The 15,965-nt window shown below is 39.7% G+C and overlaps 1 protein-coding gene across 1 annotated transcript in view; it reads left to right on the top strand.

The window, feature by feature from the left end:
- LOC126419060 (periodic tryptophan protein 1 homolog) overlaps window positions 1-15,965 on the top strand; it is a 54,531-nt gene that overhangs the window by 12,427 nt on the left and 26,139 nt on the right. The window contains exons 3-5 of the mRNA XM_050086139.1: window positions 7,863-7,996; window positions 8,096-8,278; window positions 8,358-8,465. Of these exons, the coding sequence (XP_049942096.1) occupies window positions 7,863-7,996; window positions 8,096-8,278; window positions 8,358-8,465 (425 nt within the window). The remainder of the gene's footprint in view (window positions 1-7,862; window positions 7,997-8,095; window positions 8,279-8,357; window positions 8,466-15,965) is intronic.

Below are 15,965 nucleotides of genomic sequence, written 5' to 3'. Positions count from 1 at the left end.
TCTCTGTGAACATTTGGGCAGGCATTGTTGGTGATGTCTTGATTGGGCCCCATGTTCTTCCACCTACGCTCAATGGAGCACGTTATCATGATTTCATACGGGATACTCTACCTGTGCTGCTAGAACATGTGCCTTTACAAGTACGACACAACATATGATTCATGCACGATGGAGCTCCTGCACATTTCAGTCGAAGTGTTTGTACGCTTCTCAACAACAGATTCGGTGACCGATGGATTGGTAGAGGCGGACCAATTCCATGGCCTCCATGCTCTCCTGACCTCAACCCTCCTGACTTTCATTTATGGGGGCATTTGAAAGCTCTTGTCTACGCAACCCCGGTACCAAATGTAGAGACTCTTCGTGCTCGTGTTGTGGACGTATGTGATACAATACGCCATTCTCCAGGGCTGCATCAGCGCATCAGGGATTCCATGCAATGGAGGGTGGATGCATGTATCCTTGCTAATGGAGGACATTTTGAACATTTCCTGTAACAAAGTGTTTGAAGTCACACTGGTACATTCTGTTGCTGTGTGTTTCCATTCCATGATTGATGTGATTTGAAGAGAAGTAATAAAATGAGCTCTAACATGGAGAGTAAGCGTTTCCGGACACATGTCCACATAACATATTTTCTTTCTTTGTGTGTGAGGAATGTTTCCTGAAAGTTTATTTTATATGATCATACATTTCTTCAATCTCATCATCATCATCATCATCATCTGCAGAGGTACACGACATACAAACTTGTACTATTGTGGTGAGTATGGACCTTGTGTCTACCTTCGCTACAGTAATGTGTTCACTATGCTGTTTATAGTAGCTAATCTGTGTTCCTATTTTATTCATTATTAAACCTACTCCCTCATTACCCCTGTTTTTTTTGTGCTTATATTTCATTTTTTCTTTTTTTAAATATTTTTTTAGAAGTAAGGGCTTAATTCCATCTTCTAGATGTAGCAACTTGGCTAAAAGTTGATCTTCATGTGGTACAACACACAAGGGTACATTGCATGTTTTGCATTCATATTTCGTTTATCGGCCCCATTCTGTTTCAAGCAAACTGTGCATCTACGCTATAATCCACATTTCTTGGACTGGTCACTTGGAACGACATTTGAAAAGAGCCTTCCATAAAGCACAGAGGATTCTCATCATCAGAGCATCTTCCTTTCCTATCTCTTCTCTATTCTGTAACATCTTTTTCCATATGTTCTCGCACCAGATATAAATGAAAATCTGCTAATTATATTATTCTCCTTGTCACTGAGCTGTGAACAGAGTGAGCATTCAAAATATAAAGGACCACAACATGGAAAAAAAACTTTTTTACCATTTAACAGATTTATGCACAAATCCATTAAGCATGTCAAAGTGATGTACTATGCCCAACTTGCATTGTAGTCGACAACACATTGTAGCTTCATTACTTCCTCACCAGTCTTCTTGTTTGTCTTTCCAGTGTCGTGCATTTCTGTAGTGTTACAGGTAGTCAACATCAACACTCCTCTCATGTCACACCACTTGATGGCAGACATTGTGTCAGTTGACATAAATTCAACTTCTCCTTATTTCAATTTTTTATGTAGCTTATGTACCCGTGGTCTAGGGGTAGCGTCTTTGATTCATAGTCAAAACGTCTTCGGTCCTGGGTTCGATCCCTGCCACTGCCTAAATTTTGATAAATAATCAGCATTGGCGGCCGAAGACTTCCGGCATAAGAAGTCAGCCTCATTCTGCCAACGGCCTTTTCAAACAGGGCGGAGGAGCGGATAGAGGTTCAGGGCACTCTCTTGTCCTAGGGGTGGGAAATTGCCCCTAAAGGCGGAAGGATCAGCAATGATCGACGACATGAGGATGCAGAAGGCAATGGAAACCACTGCATTAAAGACACGTAAGGTGTATCCACAGGACATGTGGCTTGTATTTGAAGAAGTGTCATGATGATCTCTCCATTGGCAAAAGATTCCGGAATAGTCCCCCATTCGGATCTCCGGGAGGGGACTGCCAAGGGGGAGGTTACCATGAGAAAAAGATTGAATAATCAACGAATGGATAACGTTCTACGAGTCGGGGCGTGGAATGTCAGAAGCTTGAACGTGGTAGGGAAACTAGAAAATCTGAAAAGGGAAATCCAAAGGCTCAATCTAGATATAGTAGGGGTCAGTGAAGTGAAGTGGATGGAAGACAAGGATTTCTGGTCAGATGAGTATCGGGTAATATCAACAGCAGCAGAAAATGGTATAACAGGTGTAGGATTCGTTATGAATAGGAAGGTAGGGCAGAGGGTGTGTTACTGTGAACAGTTCAGTGACCGGGTTGTTCTAATCAGAATCGACAGCAGACCACAACGATAGTTCAGGTATACATGCCGACGTCGCAAGCTGAAGATGAACAGATAGAGAAAGTGTATGAGGATATTGAAAGGGTAATGCAGTATGTAAAGGGGGACGAAAATCTAATAGTCATGGGGGACTGGATTGCAGTTGTAGGGGAAGGAGTAGAAGAAAAGGTTACAGGAGAATATGGGCTTGGGACAAGGAATGAAAGAGGAGAAAGACTAATTGAGTTCTGTAACAAGTTTCAGCTAGTAATAGCGAATACCCTGTTCAAGAATCACAAGAGGAGGAGGTGTACTTGGAAAAGGCCGGGAGATAAGGGAAGATTTCAATTAGATTACATCATGGTCAGACAGAGATTCAGAAATCAGATACTGGACTGTAAGGCGTACCCAGGAGCGGATATAGACTCAGATCACAACATAGTAGTGATGAAGAGTAGGCTGAAGTTCAAGACATTAGTCAGGAAGAATTAATACGCAAAGAAGTTGGATACAGAAGTACTAAGGAATGACGAGATACGTTTGAAGTTCTCTAATGCTATAGATACAGCAATAAGGAATAGTGCCGTAGGCAGTACAGTTGAAGAGGAATGGACATCTCTAAAAAGGGCCATCACAGAAGTTGGGAAGGAAAACATAGGTACAAAGAAGGTAGCTGTGAAGAAACCATGGGTAACAGAAGAAATACTTCAGTTGATTGATGAAAGGAGGAAGTATAAACATGTTTCGGGAAAATCAGGAATGCAGAAATAAAAGTCGCTGAGGAATGAAATAAATAGGAAGTGCAGGGAAGCTAAGACGAAATGGCTGCAGGAAAAATATGAAGACGTCGAAAAAGATATGATTGTCAGAAGGACAGACTTAGCATACAGGAAAGTCAAAACCGCCTTTGGTGACCTTAAAAGCAACGGTGGTAACATTAAGAGTGCAATGGGAATTCCACTGTTAAATGCAGAGGAGAGAGCAGATAGGTGGAAAGAATACATTGAAAGCCTCTATGAGGGTGAAGATTTGTCTGATGTGACAGAAGAAGAAACAGGAGTCGATTTGGAAGAGATAGGGGATCCAGTATTAGAATCGGAATTTAAAAGAGCTTTGGAGGACTTACAGTCAAATAAGGCAGAAGGGATAGATAACATTCCATCAGAATTTCTAAAATCATTGGGGGAATTGGCAACAAAACGACTATTCACGTTGGTGTGTAGAATATGAGTCTGGCGATAGACCATCTGACTTTCGGAAAAGCATCATCCACACAATTCTGAAGACAGCAAGAGCTGGCAAGTGCGAGAATTATCGCACAATCAGCTTAACAGCTCATGCATCGAAGCTGCTTACAAGAATAATATACAGAAGAATGGAAAAGAAAATTGAGAATGCGCTAGGTGACGATCAGTTTGGCTTTAGGAAAAGTAAAGGGACGAGAGAGGCAATTCTGACGTTACGGCTAATAATAGAAGCAAGGCTAAAGAAAAATCAAGACACTTTCATAGGATTTGTGGACCTGGAAAAAGCGTTCGACAATATAAAATGGTGCAAGCTGTTCGAGATTCTGAAAAAAGTAGGGGTAAGCTATACATATACAATATGTACAAGGGTGGACGGTCAAGAACAAAGTGCTCGTATTAAGAAGGGTGTAAGACAAGGCTGTAGCCTTTTGCCCCTACTCTTCAATCTGTACATCGAGGAAGCAATGATGGAAATAAAAGCAAGGTTCAGGAGTGGAATTAAAATACAAGGTGAAAGGATATCAATGATACGACTCGCTGGTGACGTTGCTATACTGAGTGAAAGTGAAGAAGAATTAAATGATCTGCTGAACGGAATGAACAGTCTAATAAGTACACAGTATGGTTTGAGAGTAAATCGGAGAAAGACGAAGGTAATGAGAAGTAGTAGAAATGAGAACAGCGAGAAACTTAACATCAGGATTGATGGTCACGAAGTCAATGAAGTTAAGGAATTCTGCTACCTAGGCAGTAAAATAACCAATGACGGATGGAGCAAGGAGGACATCAAAAGCAGACTTGCTATGGCAAAAAAGGCATTTCTGGCCAAGAGAAGTCTACTAATATCAAATACCAGCCTTAATTTGAGGAAGAAATTTCTGAGGATATACGTCTGGAGTACAGCATTGTATGGTGGTGAAACATGGACTGTGGGAAAACCGGAACAGAAGAGAATCAAAGCATTTGAGATGTGGTGCTATAAACGAATGTTGAAAATGAGATGGACTGATAAGGTAAGGAATGAGGAGGCTCTACACAGAATCGGAGAGGAAAGGAATATGTGGAAAACACTGATAAGCAGAAGGGACAGGATGATAGGACATCTGCTAAGACATGAGGGAATGACTTCCATGGTACTAGAGGGAGCTGTAGAGGGGCAAAAACTGTAGAGGAAGGCAGAGATTGGAATCAGTCAAAGAAATAATTGAGGACATAGGTTGCAAGTGCTACTCTGAGATGAAGAGGTTAGCACAGGAAAGGAATTCATGGCGGGCCGCATCAAACCAGTCAGTAGACTGATGACAAAAAAAATGTAGCTTCGGCAAATTGTGCCTATTGATACGTACAGTACCACATACTGCTGTTCTATGGCTGTGAAGTCGGAGGAACAAGTGTGGACTGGGATACCAATTGTCACAGGATGGCTTCATTAGTGTTGCCACTATATTGCCAAATTTCTCCAAATTATGGACTTCAATTTCTGTTGTTGTGCCTGCGTATGCAATGAAATGCAAGATGTATCCACTTTTACAGTCGCACAACACAAATGTCTTGATTCCAAATCTACTTTGTTTTGAAGGAGTGAATTGTTTAAAAGATAAGCGACCTTTGAACAATAATAGGTTTTCATCGATACAGAGCTTTTTGTATGGATTAAATGCACTGTAGAATGCCATACGAACTTTATCAGTTTTAAGCAAACTGTCTCATGACTGGCAGAGTTGTCACTAAAATGCAAAATTCTCAAAATTAAAGTAAAACGATCATGGGATATAACTTCGCCGAAAATTGGAGTGCTCAAAAGTACATCTAAGGACCAGTAGCCCATTATTCTCAACTTTTTAATACAGACAATGAGAAGCCAAATACCAATGAAGCAAAACAGTTCCTCAAAACCAGTATCTTGCCAGGTGGACAGTTGGCCATGAACTGATTCTGGCGTATTTGCCATGGTGAAAGTGAAAAATTGGTTCAAATGCTATAAATTTCATCAGATTTTCTGACTGAAATAGCATGAAATAGGATAGTATGCTTGAATCAGATGTTAGTTGGTAATTATGTCCTGAAAATGAGTCATCAAATGCATGCAGTGATGAACTGAAATCACACTTTTGCCAGTCAAATTTGTAACTAAGGCATGGCCTTTTACAATCTGAAGAACTTCTATCCTGCTGAGCTGTACTAGTTCAAAGTACGTGGACGCATATTACTATGAGTTTCTTCTGAAGAATCACCACCATCACTACAGTCACTGAAAATGGCACACTCACTGTCACTGTCACTCCTTGTGAGTATCTCCAGTATCTCTTCGTCATTTTTACCACACTGACATGCCATTTGTTTGTGGAACACAAAAGTGATAGCACTCTAAAAATCCCGATGAAAAGGCAGAAAAGTAAACAACACCACAGAAGCAGTATGCAGGTGATTACATGAACCAGCTAGCACGAATGTTGAACTGCAAGTGTGAAATCAGACAGAAATACTGCTGAAAGCTAAACGACACTGCAGAATCAGAATGCAGGTGATCACATGAGCTAGCAGCAACTGTGAAATGCGACAAATACTGCTGAACAGCTATAGGCATCAGCAGGACAACAGGTAATGGAACAGACCAATGGTAAAAGCAGTCATTATGACTCGTACCAGCCAGCCCATGACGGCAAATGCCGTCTGCAGCGGCCATGAGAACTACCTTTGCAGTGGCTAATGATGTCCGCAGTCCCTGGGAAAGATGGTGTGTGGTGGGATTTCATGTCTGCAACACTCAAAGGGTTAACATCAATTTCCCTTTTTAAATTTTCCAACATACCTGCCCAATTAAGCAATCTGATATTTCACGCTCCAATCCGTTGAACGCCAGTTTACATTCCTATGACGATCACATCCTTCTTAGTAGTCCCCGCCCAGATATCTGAATGGGGGAATATTTTAGCTCTGAACTATTTTACCCAAGAGAGTGCCACCATCATTATTTAACCATACAGAAGAACTGCATGCTCTCACAGAAAAAGTACAGCTGTAGTTTGCCCTTGCTTTCAGCTGTTCGCAGTATCAGCACAGCAAAGCTGTTTTGGTTGATGTTACGAGGCCAGATCAGTCAATCATCCAGACTGTTGCCACTGCAGCTACTGAGAAGGCTGGTGCCCCTCTTCAGGAACCACATTTGTCTAGTCTCTCAGCAAATACCCCTCCACTGCAGTTGCACCTATGGTGCGGCTATCTGTATCACTGAGGTGCACAAGCCTCCACACGAACGGCATGGCCCATGGTTTTCAGATAACATTTCCAAACTCAGCCTGGCAGCCTGTTATTGCAAACAGTGCAAGTCTTATAGGATAATGAAGGCACTGGATCAGATGAGGTGTGACTGAGTGAGGTAGCACAATGGTTTGCAAGCTGGGCTCATATTCGAGAGGACGATGGTTCAAACCAGTGTCTGGCGATTGCTGGGATTGTTCCTTTGAAAAGGGCACAGACAATTTCCTTTCCCATCCTTGATGCAATTTGAGCTTATGCTCCATCTCTAATGACCTTGTTGTCGATGGGATGTTAACTCAATCTTCCTTCCCTTCTTCATTTCAGATGAGGTGAGATGGTCAGAAATAGTGCCCTTAAAACTCTTTAATATTTGTAGTCAGCAGCTAAAATGATGGAGAATATAAAAGATTAGCTTTATCTGATGCAAAATAAGCTGAAGTGCTGCTTTCTTGCTGGTACAGTAATAAAAGGTGCGCTGCCGAACAATGTGCTGTTATACTTTAAACCTCCTACCAGAGTTGAGCCAGTAAGTCATATGCCAGTAAGCAGAAGAAACATGTACTTCTATATTCTGCGAACAACTGTGAAGTACCTGGCAGAGGTTACTTCTGACTGTAGCACGTATTGGGATTCCTTCTCATTCCATTCACTTTGGAAGAACTGCTTAAATGCAGTGTAGTTAAACTATTATCTTGACCTCGCAGTCCCTACAGTTCTGGTTTTTCAGCATTTCTGACATGCTCCTGTAGGCCATATAAATCTGTGACCATTCATACTGCCCATCTTTGTGTATGTTCAACATAATATGACAAGTTTCAGTCAGTCAGTGTTTCTGCCAGGTTGTGGTATACCCTTTTGTGAGTGCTGAGACAAAATGTGAAAGTCTGTATTTTTGCAATGTTTTGAAAATAATAAGATAATTAATGGAAATTTCTTTTCTTATTTAATGTAAGGTAACTTCTGGACTGTGCTTGTAATTAGATGAATTACATATATAACTCTGTCACACAATGTTCTACTTTTCCAAGAGAAGACACACAAGATATGAATAGTGATTCAGATGATGACAGTGAAGCAGAAGTAAATGAACATGAAGCAGAAGAAACTTTGAACACTGATGAAGATGACGAATACAATCTTAAGAATTATGATAAAGAAGGAGGTTGGTAGCATACCAGTTATTAGATTAAATGTATATGATTTTTGTATATTATATGTTTATTCAGATGCTAATTTGTGTATTTGTATTTATCATTCTCAGATGATGTAGGTAATCTATTTGGAATTGGCAGTCTTGTTGTTCACGATACATCAGGGAAAGACCCATATGTCACATTGGATGATTCAGATGACAGTGAAAAAGATGACGAGATAATAAAACCCGATGACAATTTAGTAGTTGTTGGACATGTTTCAGGAGATGCTAGTGTACTGGAAATATATGGTAGGAAATAAGCTCAGCAATTTTATTCTTACGTTATGAAGCAGTTTGCTTGAAAATTTAGGAATATCCATTTTCACAGTGCACAACGAGGTGGAAGATTCATTATATGTTCACCACGATCTGATTCTGCCTGTTTTTCCTCTGTGTCTTGAGTGGCTGAGCTATGATCCTGGAGAACAAAAACCAGGTAATTTTATAGGCTTAGTTTGATTCTAATGTGTTGTATAATATATTTGTTTTGCAAATAACACAGGAAGAAAGATGTGTGGTAGCATATGTCCACTTCACTCTAGCGTCTTACTCATGTAGAACTAATATGGGGAAGGATGAGCTGTTATATATGTTAAGACAAAAACACTAGTTTAGAAAATTTTAGACAAGTAGATTTTGTAGTAATAAGCACATAGAAGTGCTGAAAATGTATACTTTTAATTGTAACTGTATGTAGATGCCCACTGGGAGACTTGAATTCATTACTACACTATGTCGGACAGCAGCAAGCAGTTAAGTCTGTTGTAATTTCAGTGTAGATTTTCTAAAGGCTTCTGATAGGAAACATGATCTGTAAACCATATTTGGATTCTACAGTTTGATCTCAATAGTCAACTTTCCAACACGGGTGGATAAAGATAATTGATAATGTTTTAGAAATAATTCGAAAGCCAAGACCGCTTAAATACTGTTCTGGATAACTGGTTTCAACACACTAAAGGTGCCATCGTCGGATCTGAATGTGATTAACATTTACAATCTACATTCAGATCCAATGATGGCACCTTTAGTGTGTTGAAACCGGTTATCCAGAAACAGTATTTAAGCGACCTTGGCTTTTGAATTATTTCTACAACACTGTGTGTTCACTGCGTGATAATGTTTTCTCGGGTGAAGCTCAAAGCAAGAAAATAACTGTAAATCCGGTAACAAATGCACTCTCTGATCATTATGCACAGTTATAGCTTGCATGATGTAGGAAAGCACTTCCGTGCATAGAGGCAGTAGCAAAGCGTGGAGGGGATGAGGTGTGCGCACATGGGGCAGCACAGAGCAGGTAAACAAAGTCCATGTTGCCGAACTGTGTTGCTGCGGGCAACAGTCAGGTCCATTTGTGTACGGTACATTGTATTATAAACTCAGATCTATAAAGGGAACATAAATTTTAAAACCAATTTCGATCTGTCGTCTCGAGAGAAATCTTACTTCACATCTTGACAACATTGAGTACACAGCTTTAGTTCACATGATATCGGAAGACGAGAACAGCTGATGCAGCTTTGTGAAGATGTCAAGGATAATTTTTCTCAATATAACATTTGCCTAATGATAAGGTCATTGAATCTGCTTGCAATAATTCTAAAAATGTAGTACATAACAAAATTAACTAAACCAAAGTCATTACATTTGCTTTACAACTGCGTCTACTCCAGTTAATTTTTAAAAATGTGTATAATGCATGTGCATGGGTCAGTTTGACTACAGTTAAGTGTAATCATTGCATAAAAACGAATTACTGGTAGAAAAGACTAACGCAAAGACTATCATAAAAATAATCAGTATATTGTCATATGTTTGCTATAAATGGACATTATGAGCGTAAACTAACTCAATCAGCATTACAGTGACAGACTGTATTCATAATCCATTGAACAAGGAAACAATGAACCTCTTCTGCAAATAACTTGAGGGAATACCAACTGATAACATCGGAAACCACCGATATCTTAACAGGTAACCCTCCCTGTCATTTTAAGGCATTTTTCAAATAGTGCCTTTAACATGACAGTGGTTTACCTATTGAAATATTGGAGTTTTGGATGAATTTATGCAGCCACATTATTGTGAGTTATTAGAACATACAACACACTGGGAAGAGCTTAACTTCTCCTGCAAGCTTCATAGGATACAAATTCCTAAGCAGTAAAGGCTGGGAAGTTCTCATATGCTAAGTACACAACTGATACATTATTAGACACATTTTTTAAACTATGAGTCTTTAAAACTAAGAAATTTCATTACTTTACTTTGTTCCAAAGTCTGCATTGTAATACCATTGTTACTGCTATCAGAGTTTCTGTCCGAACCATCTGATTGTAAATTTACTATGATAGGGTCAAGGCTTATATCGATCTTTACCTCCCTTTCAAACTCTTCCTGAAGCTTTTCTGCACACTGCACAGACTGTGCCCACACTGGAAGGGGGGTGGGGGAAATTGTCTGTTGCTTCATGCACAAGCTATTCAGTGCTGTATCTTGACACACCGTCAGGTGGCTTGCGGAGTATGGATGTAGATGTAGATATTTTCCCGCATAGCCTGCAACCTGTGCCAAAATTAATTCCAGGGGATTATACTGACAGTGATAACTGGGTAACCACAAAACTGTGTTACCACACTCACATGCAAGAAAGTCAAGTTTGTACATTTGTCGCATGACTCGTATAAATTAATGAGCTGCAGGAGTTCGGCACGAGTGCAGAATATTTTTATTTTTAAGCCAGGGCACATCATCTGCTTTCCTGGTGTTTGTACCTGGTGTTTTCTCTGTAACAGCTGAATGATAACTGGCACGGTACAGTACAGTGATAGACTTCGAAGCAAGACAGGGCAAGAATTGTTCAGTGAATCACTTCATGAAACTGGTAGCATATGTTTCCAAATGGTATTCAGAGCTAGTTTTCTTACACCTGAGTACAAGTTTTCTCTAGAAAAAAAACCTGAAGAGCCACCATGCAGAATAATTATCCAAGAACATTACTATGGGAACTTGAAACTGCCAGTACCGTCACTCATTTTCTAACAGATATTACTGAGATAATTCTGATTCATCCATGTTTCATCAAATTACTACACAGTTTAACTAACTTCTTCTCTTGTATCTTTATAAGGGATGTGGTTCGTGTTGCACGTGTGCCACTTCTTTCAACTAAAAGCTCTTCTTATCATACTCAAAACTAATGTCTCTTAAAATTCTTTACATTGATGAAGTACTACTTTTGAAGCCAATTTTCTCATGCATAATTCTAACAAGTGTTTGTGATGTTGGGTATATTTACTCAAAGTACTTTAAAACATCATTGTCAGAACCATTCATTACAGGTTTCTTGAGATTTCAATGCTTTCCAGGTGACATGAAACCAAGTTTTCCTAAGGTTTCTACACCTGTGACACTTTCATTTACAGTTCTCTTGGTGACCACACATGCTTCTGCAGTCCATTCTTGTCTTCAAATGTCAACTGTAGGAATTCCACTTTCAGATTCACATTTGAGAAAGTTTTAAATGTGGTAAATAATCCCACTCACCTACTTGTGAAACACTTCACTTTTACTGCTGTCACCTGACTTTTGTTTTAATCATACTAAAACATTTATAGATTTACATTCACAGTTATATTGTTGCAGGAAGGGGAAAAAAGCCACTAGAAAGAGAGTGAATTTTACTGGCCGAGAGCCATTACTACAGTGGGATGCTCAGAACAGCTGAAAATTGGGTCGCCTTCCTACATGAAGATGACTTTAGGATAAATAAGATGGTGCCTAATAGAATTGATACTCCTAGTTGCACACTACAAAACTCCTAGTTGCACACTACAAAATGCTCAGAGCTACTAAGAAAAGTTATTAAGAAGTGATGGGAGAGATGTCAGTAACTACTGACATGTTTCATTATTGAGATTTTCCAAAATCAGTAAAATTCTTCTGCGTTTAAGGCTGCATTGTCAACTATAAAATTCTGACGTGTCAGCGACTATAGCAGGATGTCTTCCTCAGGATGTATTGCTAACTGCAATACACCCTGAGGAAGGCGTCTTGTTTGAATGCCAGAAGAGTTGCTCAACTGAGAATGCTATTTACCCATTTACTCACCAAATTTTAAAAGTACTAAATAAGGAAATAGCACCATTTGGTATTTTCTGTGACCTAAGTAAGGCATTTGGCTGTAAAAATCACAATAATCTCCTTAAACTTCTAAGGAGTTAATGATATAGCCAACCAATAGATACTGTCGTATCTCACCAAAAGGCAGAAAGTTTTACTTAATAATTCAACCAGTGTGAATAGGGGATATTCTTCTAACATTAGAGAGATTGGTTATGGGTTTCCACAAGACTCAGTCTTAGGACAACTATTATTTCATATACACATAAACAATCTTCCATCTAATGCACAAGCCGGATTAGTTTTTTTTCCATGTGACACCAGAATTGTAATCAATCCAAGCATACTCACAGAAACAGGGGAAATATTAACCAGTGTTCTTAAAAGTATCATTGACCAGTTTTCTGCGAATGGTCTCGCCCTCAATTTTAAAAAGAGACAGGATATTTAGTTCTACACGTCTAGAGGTACCACACCAATCATAAGTGTGACACATGGTGAGGAATTGATAAATAGGTTGGAAATGTCAAAATTCTTAGGTGCTCATATTGATGAAAATTGAAAGTGGAAAGGCACATTCTGGAACATCTGAGACATCTTAATTCAGCCACATTTGCACTTAAAATCATTGCAAATCTTGGGGAGAGAGAAATCAGTAAGTTGATATATTTTGCATAGTTTCATTCAGTAATGTCATTTGGAGTAATGTTCTGGGATAATTCAACTTAATGAAAGAAAGCATTCATTGCTAAAAACATGCTCTAAGAATAATATGTGGTGCTCACCCCCGTCTGGTAGATGTCTTTTTAAAAAGTTGGGCATTTTCACTACTGCTTCCGTCATGAAGTTCAATATGTACAATGATGTACATAATTAAAATACTGGAAGAAAAAATAACATTCATTACTCAACATTAAAGTTACTGTTAGTACAAAAAGGGATACTGAAACCAAATTTTTTGATCATTTACCCAGTGATGTAAAATGTCTGGCAGACTGCAAAGGAAAATTCGAGAACAAACCGGACAGGTTTCTCCTTGACAACACCTATTCCAAAGAATAATTTATGTTGTAATGTCAACCTATGGAAAATCCAGGATGGTATAATGAAAAGGATAGATTACTACTCACAATGCAGCGGAGATGCTGAGTTGCAGATAGGTTCAACAAAAAGACTGTCAGACAAGTACGATTTTACCAAAAAGACCTTCATTGGAATCACACACACACACACACACACACACACACACACACACACACACACACACACACACACACACATATATTCAGAAAAGATATTCTATATTGGCTGGCATATAAGAGACACCAGAATAAAAGATGACTCCACTTTTTTTAGGGAAAAAATTTCTCAATATGTTTATTACAAAACAATTATAACACATATGTTCATATAATATTTAGGTGATATAAGAAGGGGAAAGCCTTTCAATTTTCCTCTCCAAATCTGCAAAATTCATTCTCAGTGCTGGCGGTAGAAATAGCTGAAGCAGTCATCTCAGAATCTGAATCCTCAAAGAATAAAATATCCTCTGTACCATCCAGTGCATTATTGATTCCAAACTTCTTAACCACTGTTTCAGTTTTTAGAGCCCTGTGAAGCTTTGACACCCTCACAAACTTGAGAAAATAGGATTCTTTATCCTTTTCTGAGCCTGAAGTTTTAAAATCTGTAGATTTCATGCATCTGTTCACTCCTCCCCCATAAGTCCCTTAAATGGTTTGGTGATGCTCTCATCTAATGGTTGAAGTAAACTAGTTAGCCCTCCTGGAATTACAGTTATGAGTCCTCAGTTCATTCAGTCTATTTTTTAATGTCTTCTTTCTGTGAGAATGAAACTGATACCATACTAACAGGGCAGGCTTCTTCAGTAGACCACCAAGTCATGTAGACTGGATTTTATCTACCCACGATCTCATTCCTCCTCCATCCTTCCATCCAGCCACTGTTATGTACATGAACAGGTGCTCCTTTTGGCAGTTGTTCATTAGGAAGTGTCTTGTGGCAGCAGTTTTGTCCCATCAGCACAGCAGGATAAAATGATTGAGTGATGAGTGTTTTCTTGTCCTGAAGTTTTAAAATAATGCTTTTTGTGCCTTGGGAATCCACAGTTGTTAGAAGGCACATCAGAGGTTAACAGTCTCTCTTCCATGTTTTCAGTTTGTAGAAGTTCAGACTTTTCTCTTGTCCTTCCATCTATGACAAATCGATGAATTTCCACAATTTTTTCTTCAGACTCGGCTGGACATGTGTGATATTTTTGTCTTTGTTTGCATACAAAGCCAATACCTCTTTATAAATCTTGAACATCATGATGCTGATCCAGTTAAGTCAGTGATCCTTTTGTTAATTGTTATTGCTTTCACTCGATAAAAGATCATTTTCATAGAAACTGAAATTCCTGCTTGTCTGTTCTCTAAAATCCAAGTATTGAGTTCTGCTCCAAGTTTTGGCTATTTTAAAAGTTCCACTTCTCAGATTATGTTTACTGCCAGGTGATCTCTTTTAAACATATTCCTGATTCCACTAAGTTCTTGTCATTTTTTTCAGTTGGAGGCAGCTTGAAATGCCTTTCTGCAGTCCTGTTTCCTTGTTCTTAAGCATATGAAATCATTTGAAGCTTAAATTTGGTAGTATAGCAATCTGTTTTTCAGCCATAGTTTGCAAATAAAACCACAATCTAGGTATGACACAAGTGGACCTCCACATTAAACCAACAATAACTCCCCCCCCCCCCCCCCCCCCCCCCCCCCCCCTCCCCAGGGGGCTCACTGCTCTTCAGCAAGTACGTGCTTGGTTACCATGGGGACCCATCCTATGCAGCACTACTTCTTCTTTCTGTGCTGCAAACTTACACTTAGACTATCTCTCAGCTCCTCAGACTTTCCGTCGGATAGTACTTTCCGTGTAGACTTTGTCTGGATTTGGTTCACGATTTTGGCCTTGATTTCTAGTTTCACTCCTGGAGCTATCTTCACCTTCCATGAATGATTATATGGTCTCCATTATTGGGCTTGACCTGCCATCTTTTCCAGTTTTTACAGAATTGCTTGTTGTGCAGGGTAGGTTATACACCATGTTGTATTTTCTGCCTCTGTGCACTTTCACCTTGGCACCTTTCCTTCCTGTTGTTGTAGTATGTCCAAAACCCAGCACGGTAGCCATGCCATTGTGGAGAAGGGGACAATCATCAAGTACCTGCGCAATGGTAGCCCCTGATGACGCAGGGATCATACTGTTGGTGCCTGTGCTGCACACTCCCCATGTATGCCATGGAGTATGCACCCATCACAACTGTGGCATGTCAACTCCCGCCAACAGATTACTGGCAGATAGCCATTGCTGTGGTTGGGTGGCAATCCATTCGGAGTGAGTGGCACCATGGTGGATAGCTCGCACATGAAATGACTTAAGTTTTCTCCCACGGGTGGTCACACAGTTCCAGTAGTCTCTTAAAATGGAAGGACCTCATATGAGGCAAAAGAGTACGATCCCAAAGCATTCCCTTCCCTCACCATGCTGTGGAAGGAACACGAGAGTAGATGACAAGGAGCAAAATCATCCACCCAATACCTGGTCTATACCAGGCCCGATGGGGACACCTTTTTGGCGACAAAGCCTTTATTTTTTGTGGAACACTTTGAAGACTAATGCAGGGAAGTTGCAGCCATCTCTTAAGAGGAAGAATAGTTCCCTCTTGATTAAAACAAATGCCAGCATGGTAGCTCAGCATGTTCGGTCAGAGGGTTAGCTACCCTCTGCAACAAAAAAACTGAGTGAACTGATCAACAAAGTA

The sequence above is a fragment of the Schistocerca serialis genome, chromosome 9 (genome assembly GCF_023864345.2).
Source record: "Schistocerca serialis cubense isolate TAMUIC-IGC-003099 chromosome 9, iqSchSeri2.2, whole genome shotgun sequence".
Lineage (NCBI taxonomy): Eukaryota > Metazoa > Arthropoda > Insecta > Orthoptera > Acrididae > Schistocerca > Schistocerca serialis.
Note: the sequence above shows the minus strand (reverse complement) of the source record. Positions and strands in the feature narration are given on the sequence as shown.